Source organism: Mustela putorius, unplaced genomic scaffold, assembly GCF_011764305.1.
Source record: "Mustela putorius furo isolate JIRA1106 unplaced genomic scaffold, ASM1176430v1.1 tig00000083_pilon_pilon_pilon, whole genome shotgun sequence".
Classification (NCBI taxonomy): Eukaryota; Metazoa; Chordata; class Mammalia; order Carnivora; family Mustelidae; genus Mustela; species Mustela putorius.
Genome location: NW_025421273.1, coordinates 43044977 through 43060691, shown reverse-complemented (window position 1 = coordinate 43060691; position 15715 = coordinate 43044977). Strand labels below are relative to the sequence as shown.

At 40.6% G+C, this 15715-nt stretch overlaps 1 protein-coding gene across 3 annotated transcripts in view; it reads left to right on the top strand.

Moving 5' to 3' along the window:
* TMEM156 (transmembrane protein 156) overlaps positions 1-15192 on the top strand; it is a 56885-nt gene extending 41693 nt beyond the window's left edge. For 2 of the 3 annotated variants that reach the window (XM_004764001.3, XM_045076571.1), the window contains 2 exons: positions 11941-12043; positions 14624-15192. In XM_004764001.3, the coding sequence (XP_004764058.1) occupies positions 11941-12043; positions 14624-14636 (116 nt within the window). In that variant the 3' untranslated portion in view covers positions 14637-15192. Of the gene's footprint in view, positions 1-5348; positions 9301-11940; positions 12044-14623 lie in introns of those variants that run through there. The other variant, XM_004764002.3, reaches the window with a different exon arrangement.
* Positions 15193-15715: the final 523 nt, after the last annotated feature.

Genomic DNA, 15715 nt, shown 5'->3' with positions numbered 1-15715 from the left:
TGGGGGTGGGGTGGGGTGGGAAGAAGCAGATTCTTTCTTGTTATTTATGATCCTTTAACCTAAATGCAATTCCCCCCACCCTCGTATTATAACTTGCTCTTTCTGAGAGAGAAATGGGAAGGAAATAATGTCTCCCTCGAGTGCCGTTTTTAAGGTCTCTCTTTGTCATGATGGATTCTAGGCAGCGGTGAGAATGTAGGGGGAAAAAACGTGCCAGTGTTGTTCTCTGTAGAGCCAGGACACAAGTACAAAAAAACAGTTCAAGGGAGCAGTGACCACGGTCACGTCCGGCGGGGCAGCTCGCTGTTGTCTCAAGCTGTACGTTCCTGAAGGTCTTTCCGGTTGTTCATGTATGACAAAGGAAGTGTTGGTGGGGCACCTGGGTGGCTCAGTGGGTTAAAGCCTCTGCCTTTGGCTCAGGTCATGATCCCAGGGTCCTGGGATCGAGCCCTGAGTCAGGCTCTCTGCTTGGCAGGAGACTGCTTCCCCCGCCTCTCTGCCTACTTGTGATCTCTGTCTGTCAAATAAATAAAATCTTAAAAAAAAAAAAAAAAAAAAAAAGGAAGTGTTGGTACACACGTACACATGGAGGTAGATAGACTCACAACTTCAAAAGGACGACAGAGAAATAAAGCGAGCTTGGCAAGCCCCTGGCCCCACATCCTGGAGCACAGTAAACATGGGCAGAGGAAGGCATCTCTTGGCTGCAGAATGCCGTGTCGCAAAGCGTCAAATCCCCAAGCCGTAATAGGTCTCCAGTATTTCCTTCCTTGCTTTGAGAGGCGTGACGGCTTCTGTTGCCTGTCTTGGCGTGAATCAACTTTACGTTTTATTCCATTGATCGTTATCTTCACGCAGGTGATGACTCTCTCACTCAGCTTTGGGTCCTTGTCCCTGCCATTATACCTGGCTCATAGTTTGTGCACAATAAAAGCTTATTAAATCACACAAAGCCTAAGGGGAAATGAGGGTAGAGTCAAAAAGAGCAGATGAGCAAGAAAGTTACTTTGGGGTTTGGGAAAGAGCCAGAGAGTGATGAGCGGGACCATAATCCGACGTCATTAAAGACTACACTACAACTCTAGAGAATTGCTAAGGACGCCAAAGAATCGTGGAACATGTTGACCATCCTGAAGAAGAGATTTGGAGAACTATGCAAACGTCCATTTGTGTTTGACGTCCAACAGTGTTTAAAGGGTTGGTTCATATCAGGACACCAAAGTCAGGGGCAGGAGCAGTGGACCAGGACCCTGATCACTGGATGGAAACCACAGAAATCAACTTGGCTGGTTTGGCCAAAAGGAAGCCTATTGGAAAACCAGTAGGGAACTAGAAACACCAGGAATGTTAAGCATTCAGAGGTTGGAAAATGAACATGAAAATGAAAAATCTTGGGGCGCCTGGGTGGCTCAGTGGGTTAAGTCTCTGCCTTCGGCTCAAGTCATGATCCCAGGGTCCTGAGATCGAGCCCCGCATCGGGCTCTCTGCTCAGCGGGGAGCCTGCTCCCCCCGCCACCCCCTGCACCTGCCTCTCTGCCTACTTGTGATCTTTCTCTGTCAAATAAATAAATAAAATCTTAAAAAAACGATTATAAAAAAAAAAAGAAAATGAAAAATCTTGAAAACTTGAAATTCTTCAACCTTCAACGACTCAACCAAAATCAGTTGAACTCCAACTCAGGGCCGGGCATCATGCTAAGCATTGATGTTGAGACAGTGGCCCGGCCCAGCACAGTCTCTGCTTTCATGGAACTGGTGTCCTAGTTAAGGAGATTCTACTCCACCCCATTGCCTTTGGAGAACAAAAACCTAATTAAATTATACGCATTCATTAAGCAACTTTCACGGACATTTTATTTCTTTTCACAATCTCGCTTTTTTTCTGATGCTAAGAGACTTTCAGTGACTGCCCCACAGCCAGTTCCTGACAGAGTGGGGGTTCAAACTTAGTTCTGTCCAGCGGGCTTTCTGGCACACGGCTTACGGGCTGTGGTGAACCGGGGAGTTTACTCATGGTGGTTCAAGCCACAGATCAAAACTCACCTTGTTCTTTTACAGTTAACACTGAAACTGAGATGAAACATTTTCTCAATGCTCTGGAAGGTTGTAGGAGCTGCTGTGTGACAGTGTGAGTCAGTCACCCTCAGAGTAACATTTAGCAGTAGTGAAATGGTTTTTTTGTAGTTAATGTGGGTGGGTTCTTAGGGACCGTGAAGCAAGAGAAATGGATTTTTATTGTGAAAAAGAATTACTAAATGCCAAAAGGAAGTAGATGACCCAGTAATTTGTCTTACCCAAAATATAACTAATGGCAAAGTAAAAATTGTAATTTGCAACATGTTTATGGCCAGCATAATAAAGACTGAGCTGGTTTCGATTTCCAACAGAAGCGAAGATAAATTACTCGTGCCAGATGTCCCATAAGCAAGCAAAGTAACATGGAAATTTAATTTTTACTTGCTTAACTATAATATTTATGACTCTTAGAGTACGGATTTGGGTTCATAAAACAGTAAAGGTTGGCGCCATCTGCTTGATTACAGAACAGAATGCAGAGGGTGACGCTCGGTGCAGGAAGAATTTCTTAAGTTGGAAGCATCTATAGGCAGAATAGGACGATTTATTCTAACTCATCCATTGAATGTCTTTATGAGCTAACTTTTTGTGCTTGGTCAGGAAAACTTGATGATAAAACACGTACAGATGGACATCTTCTCCCTGCCTGGACCAGCCTGCCTGCCTTGCCCCTCCCAGCAGACCTCCCCTCCTCCCACACTGCCTTTGTTTAGTTCACCCCGAGCCTCACTTCTGATCTTAGCTCCACTGACCCTTCCTCAGGGAAATCCTATTGGACTTCCTAGACTAGGTCAAGTTCCCTTCTCACACATCCTCGTAAGACCACACACTTCTCTCTGTGCCGGTTGTCACTACTGTTTTATTATATATGTGTGTTATTATTTTATTTATTTATTTGTTTGTTTGTTTATTTATTTATATTTAATTTAATTTTTTTCTTCAGTGCTCCGAAATCCATTGTTTATGCACCACAATGTGGGTTATTATTTGGTTGACGTGGCTCCCATGAGCCACTTAGCTCCTTGAGATCAGGGCCTCTACCTGGTAATATTGATCACTGCCTCTCCAGCGCATAGCCTAGTGCCTTTGAGGGCACAGAACAGGTATCTAATAAATATTTGTGAAGTGAATACAACTTGACATTGACTCTGTGGAAAGAATGGCCGCTGCTGTCTTACAAAGACCCTTCAAAACCCTTTTACCCTCTAAATTATAACTTTTAAACCCTTCATCAGCTTCATTCCTTGGAGTGCTAAGGATCCCCGCAGTGTGAATGTGCTGGGAGCTGCAACAATGGCTCGGAATATTGGCAGCTGTCGGTTCTCCTTAGCTGTTAATTCTAGGTAATTTTGCAGTCATGTGCTTTCCCATCCTCATTTGATTTTCACACTGGCCAGATTGGGAACAGCTGAGTGTTTTAGGATCACTGTTAACAATAACGGATGGCGCTCCCAACGTAGTAGAAAGTTGGCTCCTTGAATAATGGCAATCTATTTTAAGCTACCATAATTGGTTCTATTAGCCCCGAAAAGCAACTAGCTATCTTGGGCTTGCACAAAAGGGCCCAGGTTTTTGTGCCATGCAAAGGTCGGAAGGATGCCTAGCAGTGTGGAAGTTCTGCATTCCTAGGGCAATAAGAAGAAAGAAGACTGGAGGGTTTTGGCGAGCCAAATTAGAGAACTGAGTAAGAATCACCAAACCATCTGAAAACGTCTTTATCCATCTTGACTGCAGTAATCTTTGAAGATTAACACGAATCCCTCCATTTCTGGAGTAGCTCTTGTAAGGAAAGCAAGTACTTTGTGGGTAACAGTGTAGGCATTATCGCCATTGTCCCTGCGGAGTTGTGGCTCAACCTCCCCAAGTACAGGGACAGGAAGGAAGGGCCAAGGTCCCCGTTTCCGAGGCCAGCCAGCCATAGCTCAGCCCTGCTGAGTGCATACTTGAGTCCTCCCCAGTTTCAAGCAGACTCCTCAAGCAGGATTAAAAAGGTGCTTGGAAAAATGCTCTGTTTTGCACTTGGTAGGGCTTTCTATTTTTCAAAGTACATCAAAATACCCCTTAATTACCTCGGTTACCCTTATCTTTAGTTTCTTCTTGTAGCTTCGAGGCAGCCCCAGAGCTTGCTGAAGAGCTTTGCTGAGGTCACGAGGAAGTTTAGGCGTCACTGCTGAAACTTTAAAGACCTAAAAGATCTTTTTTGTTTTTTGTTTTTAAAGACTTTATTTATTTGACAGAGAGAGATTACAAGTAGGCAGAGAGGCAGGCAGAGAGAGAGAGGAGGAAGCAGGATCCCTGCTGAGCAGAGAGCCCGATGCGGGACTCGATCCCAGGACCCCGAGATCACGACCTGAGCCGAAGGCAGCGGCTTAACCTACTGAGCCACCCAAGCGCCCCAAGACCTAAAAGATCTTTAAAGAGAGGCCAGGACCCTGCTAGGGGTGGTGGCCTGGCCGCACCACCCACAAGGCAAAACCGGGGCGACCCATTGGTGACTAGACCCAACTCACGGCCTTCCTTCAGTTCTGAGGGCTCAGGCTCCAACAATGGTGGCCCACCAAAAAAAGATCCATTGTGTGATCCAGCTCACAAGACAGGTTTATAAGAGCGGAAGGCAATACAGTTGAGAGAAAATATGGACCAAAACACTTCTGATAGCTAACACATGTGCCCTCTCTGCTTCGACAAAACCCTGTGGGAAGTCAAATCACTGCCAAGGCCTGTTGGGGAGGTCTTAAAGGCAGAGCCCTTTGCCAACACAGCTTGGAAGGCCTTCTTCCCCATTTTAGGGGTAGCCTGATTAGCTCATTTCACACAGCACTTTCCACACTTAAAAGGCTTTGACCTGGGAATGATGTCTGAAGATAACTTTGCACGTTTCTTTTGTGATTATGAGTTGGTTTTATAGACCAACCCTCTGAGGCAATCTTCTTTGTCTTATCCCCAAATTCCTAGGTGGCACCCCAGAGTTGACTTTGTACTGCTTATACCCACACACTTTTGTTGAGAAAAATGAGGCTGAAGAAATTAGATGACGTTCTTTCAGTCATTCGACACGTATTTTTACTTATTATGTGTCACGCTCTGAGGTTGGTTCTGGGGAATATAGTGGCATGAAATACAGTCTTTGTACACAGGGAGGCGGACAAAGAAGCAATTACAGCAAAATTGGGTAAATTCACCATTGGAGGAAGAGAGGTCACAGAGGATTACATGTAGTATGGATATCTAGCCCTGTTTACCACTCCCTCTTCTGTTTTTCTTTCTAGCAGATTTGACTTTCCAATTCCATTACCAAGTAGAGCTGAGCAAGTAGTTTGGGAAATACAAATATAAAAAATTGATGGGGCAAATTCTCCAAGCAACCAAGAGATCCTGGCCAGGATGAGGAGGTTTTAGATGTATCTTCCCTGTGGGAGATGCCTCTTGTCTTTGACATGAAAATCATTGGGAACAAAGGGAAGAAAACACCTTCAAGTTTCCGTGACTCCGTGGGAATCAAGAATTACTTTGGAAGGATGAATTGAGGTTAGCTGCCAAATGTCATAGATATAAGACACTTTTGAACAGTGATAGAGATACAAAAAGAAGAAGAAGAAGAAGAAAGAAGAAGAGGAAGAAGAAAAAGAAGAAGAAAAAGTAATACCAGAGGGCAATCTGGACCATGTCATGGGCATTGTGATGGGAGTTTATTCAAGGACATAAGTCATGGGGTTTTATTTTTAATCAAAGTTTCTACTGCTGGAAATTTATTTTGTTCACCAGATTCAGCCAGGTCAAAACTCATCCTGAGGTTCTTTTTAATTTTTTAGTCTCTTCTGAGGTTCCTGAAAGAAAGTCAAAGAAATGTTTCTTTCCGACCTTTGACAAATTCATGAATAGACTTCTGTGAAGATTTAAAACATTCCTGACTGCTTCTGCTACCGTAGCTAATGCTGGTGAATTAATATTATTTGAAACAAATTCTATGTCCCAGTGTAGAACTAGAAAAATATCCCACCCATCTAAGCTATTCTGAAAAAGGCATTAAAATGACATATATCCCACCTTTTTGCCTTTTTATCAAATTTTCAGAAGTTTTCCTATTAGCATATAAGTTACAAGTCCTTGGATACTAGGAGAAGCAGAATATAATGTACCGCTAGAGAGTTATTTTGGACTAGCTATCATTTTGACAGATAGCAGCTTTCTGTAGTAAATTATGGTTATACCATATTATACAACGTCAGCAAACCAAATGAATTAGCAAATGATGAACAGTTTAGCTTTCCGACCAGAAGAGCACTGCTAATTTTCTTTGGTAATTATTTAATTTCGTGAATAGGTTCTTTTGATATTTTAGCTTTAAAAAGCACTGTCTCCAGATCTCAAATTCTGGACATGATAAGACACGTTGTCAAAAATTGTCTAAGCAATTATCTGCATGGCTAGTTCATTCTGAATGTGCATGAGAATGGACTGGGATGTCTATAGAATTTTAGGTTCCTGGACCATTTTCAAGGGAGATTATAATTCAGTAGATTTGGGACAGGGTCCTAGAACCTACATTTTAAATTTAGCTTCTTATGTTGTGCAGTCCAAGGGGCCCATTGATGGCTTTAATTGTTTTCTATTATTGTGTGACAAAGTACCACAAATTTCAGGGCTTAAAATAACACACCTTTGTTATTTCAGTTTCTGTGAGTCAGAAAACTGGGCACAGCTTTGCCGCATCTCAGGGTCTCACACGACTAAAGTCAAGATGCGAGCTGGCCTGTGTTCTCATTTGGAGGCTACTCCTAAGCTCCTCTAAGTTGTTGGCAGAATTAATTGCCTTGAGCTTGTACCCTAAGGGCCCTGGCTTGCCCTCTGTCCACCAGAAATTGCCACGGGCCCCAGGGGCCACCTGTGGACTCCGGCTACCTGGCTTTTCCAGATACCGTTTGTAGTGTGGCAGTTTGGTTCTTTGAAGCCCCATAGGAGATCTCTCTAACATCTGGGAGGGCCCAGTCTTCTTTGTAAAGGCTTTTATCTCATTAGGTCCGGCACACCCTGAATGGTCTCTCTTTTCCATGACTCAACATCAACTGATTTGGAATGTTAAATACACCTGCAAAAATCTCATCTTTGCCTTATAATGTAACCCAGTCACAGGAAGGAAATCCCATTCATGGTCCTGCCCATGCTCAAGGGTTGGGGACTACAGGGGACATTCCACCAGGGTGTGGGAAGCTTGGGGGGAATGGGGAGCTATCTTAGAGTTCTGCCTACTACACCCACCCTCCGAGAAGCACAGATTTAGAAGAATAAAAAATCCCAGGTTCCTAGGAACTTCCAGCGTGAGACAAATAGGGATGACAGACCAAGCCTCATAGATGTGATTTGTACTTACTGACAATAAGGTAAAAACAAAAAATGTTGAGGGGATCCAGCGCAATGGGTCTGTGAGGAGGAAAGCAAGGAGACAAGAGCTTTTGTCTAGGTAGAGACTGGTCTCATTTCTTCATCATTGCCTAGCCAGTCAGGAAAGCTTAGAAGGCTAAATCCTCTGTAAGAAGAAATTCTAGCTTTGGTGATTATTTTAGCATTTCTGTAGGAATGGAAGGGTCCTCAGTGTCTGTGGAAATAGTTCCCAAAAGTCAGCTATTTCTGCCCACTAAAGAGTAGTTGCTACTTTTTAATATCTCGAATTAAGATCAATAATTTTCTGGAAAATTTTCCAAAACCTGATACCAGAAGAAATAGAAAATATAAACAAAACAATGATTGTAGAAGAAATAGAAAGTCTGTCAGTTATCCCTCAAAATGTATCAGAAAGAACATTTCATAGGAACATTTTTACCAATCTCCAAAAAAACTGCTATGTCATTGACCATAGAAAAGAAGAAAAAAAGGACGTTTTCTAATTCTATTGTGAAAGAAACGTTAATAACATTTAAAACTAAGAAAGATTGTGTCTAAAGTGAAATCACTGAGCGATCTTATTTATATGTATGCAAAAATTGTGAACAAATATTAGCAAAAAAAAATCCAGGAGTAGCAGAGTTTAAAAAATGTATGTAAATATACAGACACATACAACTCCTACTATGATCAAGAGAAGATTATTCCAAGAATATAAGAATAGTTCCAAGAATATAGGAACACCATATTTATTAATGTCACTCATATTAATAGATCAAAGGGAAAATTTCTTTGGTTATCTCTACACATCCTAAAAATGCATTTGACAAACTATAAGGCCCATCCTTCCTAAAACCCCCAATAAAAATCAGATAACTACGTACTGCCTTCACATGATAAAATACATCGGTCTCAGACAAAGACCCAGAATCATATTTACCAGGGAAATGCTAAAAGCATGTCTGTAAAGCCAGGAACTTTCAAGGATGTCTACATCTGCCACTTTATCTACCATTGTCCTAGCAGTACTGGTCATCACAATTAGGTAAGAGTCTTACAGGGATGCCTGGTTAACACATTGGAAAGGCCAAATGATCACTTTTTGTGCACCTGGAAAATTTAAGAAAATCCTCTAAAAAAATTCTTTAAAAATAAAATTCAGTAAGGGACAAGGTATGAGATTAAGACAAAAAAAATCAATAGCATTCATACCTTTAAATAACAACCAGTTAGAAGATATGGCTGCATTCAAAACAATCATAGCAAGATAAAATAACTCAGAATAGAATTAATATAAAGAACTACACAAGCTCTTTCTAAAGGAAGCTTCAGAAAAATGCTCCCAAGAGACATAAAAATGACTTGAACAACAGCAAAATGGTATATCAGGCTCTGGAATGGAAAGATGAATATAAAAAGTTACCGGTTGTTCCTAAATCATAAAAGAAAGTCATTTTCATATCCCGATGAAAAATAAGTTGTCAGAAATAGCCAGAAAACAAACTGACATAGAAAAATAAAGAGAAGTATCTGTTCCCCCATGGTATAGGTACTTAAGTAAATAAAAATATCTAATGAAAGGTGCCTTGGTGGTGCTATCAGTGAAGTGTCCAACTCTGGATTTTGGCTCGGGTCATGATCTTAAGGGGACCTTGAGGGACCTTGTGGGACTGAGCCCTGGACCGAGCCCTATGTCTAGCTCCCCTGCTCAGTGTGGAGTCTCCTTCTAATGAATCACTGAACACTACATATAAAACTAATGATGGGCTATACAGTGGTTAACTGAACATTAAAAAAAAAAAAAAAAAGATTCTCTCTCCCTCTGTCCCTCCTGCTTTTGTTCCCAAATAAATAAATAAATCTTTAAAAAATATATATCTAGGGGCACCTGGGTGGCTCAGTGGATTAAGCCTCTGCCTTCGGCTCAGGTCATGATCTCAAGGTCCTGGAATTAAGTCCCGCTTCGGGCTCTCTGCTCGGTGGAGAGCCTGCTCCCCCACCACCCCGACTCTGCCTGCCTCTCTGCCTACTTGTGATCTCTATCTCTGTCAAATAAATAAATAAAATCTTTAAAAATATATAATAAATAAAAATATATATCTAATAAAAAATTAGGAAGTTTAGGACTTGTGTAAATGACGAGTGTGTCATGTCTAATCAGCAGGAAAGAGGATTACTGAATGAATGGTATTGGGACAAATGAGTAACCATGTAGGAAAGAAGATTTCCTTAATCCAGAGTTCCCACTAATACTAGGGTAAATTTCAGATGGATCTGTAATTTTAACATAAACATGAGACCATAAAAGTAATAGAAGAAACAATGGTAGAATTAATTTATAACTATAGGGCTTTCTATCCATGACACAAAACTCAATCAAAAGGCTGATAAATTTGACTATGTGAAAAAGAATGTACACAGTAAAAACCATTAGGGAAACATTGTTTACAATTCATCACATATGATAAGCAGCCTTTCCTAGTAAATAAAGAAGTTCTAATAATTGATGGAGAGAAGACCATAACCCAGTAGACAAACAGATAAAGGATATAAATGGACTGTTCATACAAATGGAAATACAAATGGCTCTTTGACGTTAGAAAGCTTGCTCAGTCTCATTCATGATAAATTCTCTCAAAAGAGGGAATTTTTCTTTTGATGTCCACTATGTGCCAATAGTATTGGCCTTCTGGGTATAGGAGACACAGCAATGAGACAAACAGAGACCTCTGTTCTCACTGAGCTCACATGCAGGTGGAAATGCAAAGCAAAGCTGCACTGAAATGCTGTTTTTATCTACCAGACTGGTAAAAATCCAGAAGTTTGACACCACACTCCGTAGCAGGGGACGATAGCCCTCCACACTCTTGCACTTTGCTAAGGTAAACTGGGAGGCTGAAGTGGTACAATTTCTATGATATGTAATTTAGCAATAACTATCAAAGTTACACATGCATAAGCCCTGTGAGGCAGCGGTCCTATTTCTAGGAATTTCTCCTATGGATTACTTACATAGGAGAGAAATGACATGCGTGCGATGTTTATTGCTAATGTGTTTGCAATATGGGATTAGACACAATCAAATAGGAGGGTGTTTGAAGACAGGATGATACACCCATACTAAGAACACCAGGAAATTGTAAAAAAGAAGGAGGGAGCATTTATGGGGAAAGTTCTCCTAGATCATTAAATATACATACATATGTATAGTATGGTACCAATTGTGTAAAGAAAAACAAAAATAGCATATGTACATATAAGTATATAAATCTATCATTTATCTATTTGTCTCTATCTATCTATCATCTATATATCTATCCACAAAAATCTAAAAACCTTGGTTGCCTGTAGCAAAAGAAGGAGAGAAGGGAAAGAATTATGTTTTCATCTACCAGACTGGTAAAAATGTGTGTAGAAAGCAGATGTCTGTAGGAAATGGGGTAAGAGGGAGACATTTTGCTGAATATCCCTTCATAGTTTATAAAATTTTAATCTTGTGAATGTATCCCTTATTCAGAAAATGAAGTCCAAAAAATAAATCTTTCTTATTAATTTTTTTTCTAATTTAAAGAATATAACTCCGAGAGATGGTTTGACAGTATTTCTACCTTGGTAATCTATACCAGTGTTCAGTCACCTTCATGAATAAAAAGAATGATATTCTTTTTTTTATGCTTGTAGAAATTTTAAAAAATTAAAAAAAATTCTTTGATAAGCATCGTATTCTTAATTACACTTAAATCTTCCCTTTTGATTTGTCTGCGTAAGAAGCAGCTGCTCAAACTTCTCTTAAAATTATAGGTCACCTCATTTCCATTCATGTCCAGGGCTTTGTATAAAAAGTAGAGACATCTGCGAAGCCAAAACCACATGTATTATGTAAAACTCAAGTTTCAATATAAAAACTAGAAAAGCAAGGCTCCAGATCCCAGTGGAATGAAAAAGATACCATATGCCATGGGCCTGAAGTTTTATCTCCTACCTTGAAGTCAGCTGCAGATAATATTAGAAGGATTTGATGTCGTATAGTTCTAGAAAAGTAGGAAAGATTAGAATTCATCTGATTTGGGACTTGACTTCTTGGTAAAATTGTCCCTGAAATCAACGATGGTATTAATAAAAGTTCTTAGGGACCTATTTTAACAAAATGCAAAGAAGGAAATGTTTGCAGTCCGTTTTCCCTACAAAAGTTCTTTTCTTTCTGCTTGACATTGTATGTAAAAAATGTTTTTCTCTACTTTGCTCCTCCTTTAACCATGCCTTGGGTCTCGGTCTCATGCTTGGGAAGTGGGGAGGAGAGGAGAAATGAAAGCAACAGAGTCAAGAGAAATGGGTTAATTGTGTCCCAGGTGTTAAGCAGGAATGATGAAAATTGCAAATATCCTTGCTAGATGGAGGGCATGGTTCTCTTAGTACACTGGAAAATGTTTTATCTGTTTTTGCATTGCTATCCACTAAACAGCTCTCCTTCTTAACAAACAGAGACCAAGCAGAGGCTGCCCTTAACTCAGGTCAAGAAAGGACTTCCTCCAATACCGGAACTAGAAGTTTCTTCCACGGTGCAGCCGCAAGATCGGTATACACGGTGAGTGATGATTCAGCTTTACTGATGATTGGCCTTTGTTCATTATAAATGTGAAAGGTTCAGGGAGGTACAGTTCATCCCAACCTTCATTTCTATCTGGGTGCCGGAGACAAAAAGTGATGAGCTGCAAAAGCAGTTTGTATGAATTAGATGACATGAAATAAACTCATGATTTCTTCCAAGGTCTAGGAAGGATCAATAAACAAAGCTCTTGGTCTGTTAAACAGCAGGTGCCCCTGAGATGTCAGCTCATCCCTTGGCTGCTTCCTGGGCTTGGGCTGTACATAATGCCAGCAGGCCAATCATTGTTTCACTCTGAACAGGAGAGAAGAGAGAATGTAAATTTATAAGCACAACCACTGAATCTCAAGTACTGAAATTAAGAACTTCCCTGAATGTAACATCTGATGATTTAATTAATGTGTATGGATTTTCATGTGGTCAGAAGTGTCTTAGAAATATTTTTTATTCATTCAACACATATTTATTAAGTAGCTATTACGTTAAGGCACTATGGATAGCTATGGTAGGGGGCATCGGAATTATAACAGGGAAGAGGGAAGACTCTAGCATTGATCAGTATCCTTTTATTGTGCTTTGTGGCAATAGGCTAGATCATTTACTCATCTTTATTTTTTTCAGTTTCAGGTGTAGAATTTAGTGATTCAAAACTTAAGTAAAATACCTGGGACTCCTCACAACAAGTGCCCTCCTTAATCCCCATTACCAATTTCCCCCAACTCCCCATCCACCTCCCCTCTCATAACCATGCTTGTTCTCTGTAGTTAAGAGTCTGTTTCTTGTTTTTTCTCCCCCTCCCCCATTTGCTCGTTCTGTTTCTTAAGTTCACATATGAGTGAAATCATATGCTATTTGTCTTTCTCTGCTTAATGTAATACTTTCTAGCTCCATGAGCTTTCTTGTGAATGGCAAGATTTCATTCCTTTTTATGGCTGAGTAATATTCCAGTGTGAATGTGTGTGTGTGTGTGTGTGTGTGTGTGTACACCACTATTTACTCTTCATGATACCCGGGTAGTTATCAGTCAAGAATCTAGCAGGAGGGCGCCTGGGTGGCTCAGTTGGTTAAGCAACTGCTTTCGGCTCAGGTCACGGTCCTGGAGTCCCAGGATCAAGTCCCGCATCGGGCTCCCAGCTCCATGGGGAGTCTGCTTCTCCCTCTGACCTTCTCGCCTCTCATGCTCTCTCTCACTGTCTCTCTCTCAAATAAATAAATAAAATCTATAAAAAAAAAAAAAGAATCTAGCAGGAAACTAATAGTATACTCAGAGGGAATCATTTGAGGTGAGTTTTTAAAAAGGTCTATTAAGTGGAAAAATCCAAAAGGAGTGCCCTAAAATTAGTAATAGGGGGGCTCTGCTATTCTCCCTAAGACTACAGGGTCAAGGAACCCAGAGAGACAAAGACAGAGGCAGGCACACACACACACACACACACACACACATACACACTATCAGGAATAGGAGGCTACCTGATAGGGACTATGACTTTTAGTCAAGTGACACAACAGCCTGTGAGTGCCCCGAAGAGAGTACTTCACTTTCGCTGTCCCTATCTCCGATGTGCTAGTACTCACCATAGGTCAAACCTAAGCGGAGCTGGGGTACACTGGAGCTGGACTTAGTGTTTGGGTCTTAGTGGAATCAGAGTCCTCTATTGGCTCAGAAATTGCTAGGTAGACGAATGTAATCATAGAATTGTTTTAATGAAGTATTATGCTTGATAACCTCTCAATCTGATCCTCATTCTGGGGTGCTTGACCATGCATATGAAGCAATCCCCTTTGTTCATTCACATGATCTTTTTGAGCACCTACTGTATGTCCAGAAGTCTGCTGCTCATTGACAAAAATAACATGCAGACAGTGGGGAAATCAGATTGAGGAATCCTAATTTCAATAGAGTTCCAATAACATGATAGACGTGTGCACAGAGGACTCAGGGAGCATAATGGAGAGACCCCTTCATTCAGAGGAAAGGCTGTCTAGCATTTAGTAGGTGTTCAGTAAGTACATGTGGAATGAAGGAAATTTTCATGAACACCTACATTTTCATTTTATAGAAGAGGAAATTAACCCAAACATACTGTAGTGACAAGCTCAAGAAGATTCTAGGTCTCCTGAGCCCTAGGCTGAGAAGTTTGTTACCACTAACCAGAGTGTTTCTAGGTTTATAATGGAGGCTCCATTGCCTAGCACAGGACTGGAAAGAGCTCTTAATCAGTGATACTGGGGAGTCCCTGGGTGGCTCAGTTGGTTAAGCATCTGCCTTTGGCTCAGGTCATGATTCCAGGGCCCTGGGATCCAGCCTGCATTGGGCTGCCTGGTGAGTGGGGGACCCAACTTCTCCCTCTGCCCACCCCCCACACACGTGTGCTCTCTCTGCCTCTCTCTCAAATAAATACAATCTTAAAAAAAGGGATATTGGGAAGTTTTTTGGTGATTCTTATAAGACACAATTTTGATAAATGATTTTAAAATTATTCTCCACTAATTCTTTTCAGGTAACACTTAACATTTTTGGGGTAATAATATTTGTCTTTTTTTTCCTTCTATCTTCAGAATATCCTTCTGAATTTTTCCGGACCACTTGGACTGAACCCTTTTGAAGAATACTCATAATTTCATTTTGGGAATAAGTGAACTAGTAAATATATGGGTCCAGCTGAGGATTCACAGTAGGAAACAGTAGCAATGCTGACTGGTTGATGGAAATTGGCTTGAGAGCAGTCATTTGACCCAAGAGATCAAAGAAGCAAGAATTTTTCCAGGAAGCCATCATGAGTCATGGAAAACAAGCCGATAAAACCCATGGAAACAGCACGGGCATGCTCACTGTCCTTGCTTATCTGTTAATTATACAGCTGACAGTGACCCCCAAATTTTGATTTTGAAAGGAACCAAACCCAGGATCAAGGATGAAAATCTTTTCTCTCATTTGTCCACATTGCACATTCTGCCTTGGTGGGTTTTCGTATACAGATGGATTGTTTCTTTTTGGCAAATTACTTAAGAGGGCCTGGGTTGTTCATTGATACATTTGTTCGGATTTATAAATTCTGCTTCCTTTTGGCACTGAGGATGTTTTTAAAAACTTCAAAGATACCAAAATAAAATGAATTTAAATGAAATACTAAGTGAAGCTTGGCTATTTAAATCTAATAGCAAAATGTTTCTTCTGATTCTTCTTGGTGTTCATATTTTCCGTAGCTATCACTGATGTCAAGAAAAATTATAGCTATTAATTACAGTAAAACACATATAGACAAGAAGGCATCTCTTGACATTGAAAAACATAAAAATATCTTCCCAGAGTTTCGGTGGAATTTAATCTCCTGGCATCATTATAGAATTCCAATTGCTTGTCTGAGCAGATTTCTGCAGGGTCAGAGTTACTATGAAGCAACCTAACAGGAATGAATGATTCAGCACACGGAGGTTTTCCCTGCGACTTTTTCTTTTCTTTCTTCCCTCCCCGCTTCTCCATCCCTCCCTTCCTTTGTTTCTTCCTTCCTTCTTCTTGTCTTTCTTTCTGTTAGATCACAAAGTGAGATCTTAATCATAATATTCAGGGATTGAAGATTTGGCAAATGGACTTCTGGTAGTCTCATTTTTTATTGCCTCTGTGAACTTGATTAATGGGTGAGTCAGGCT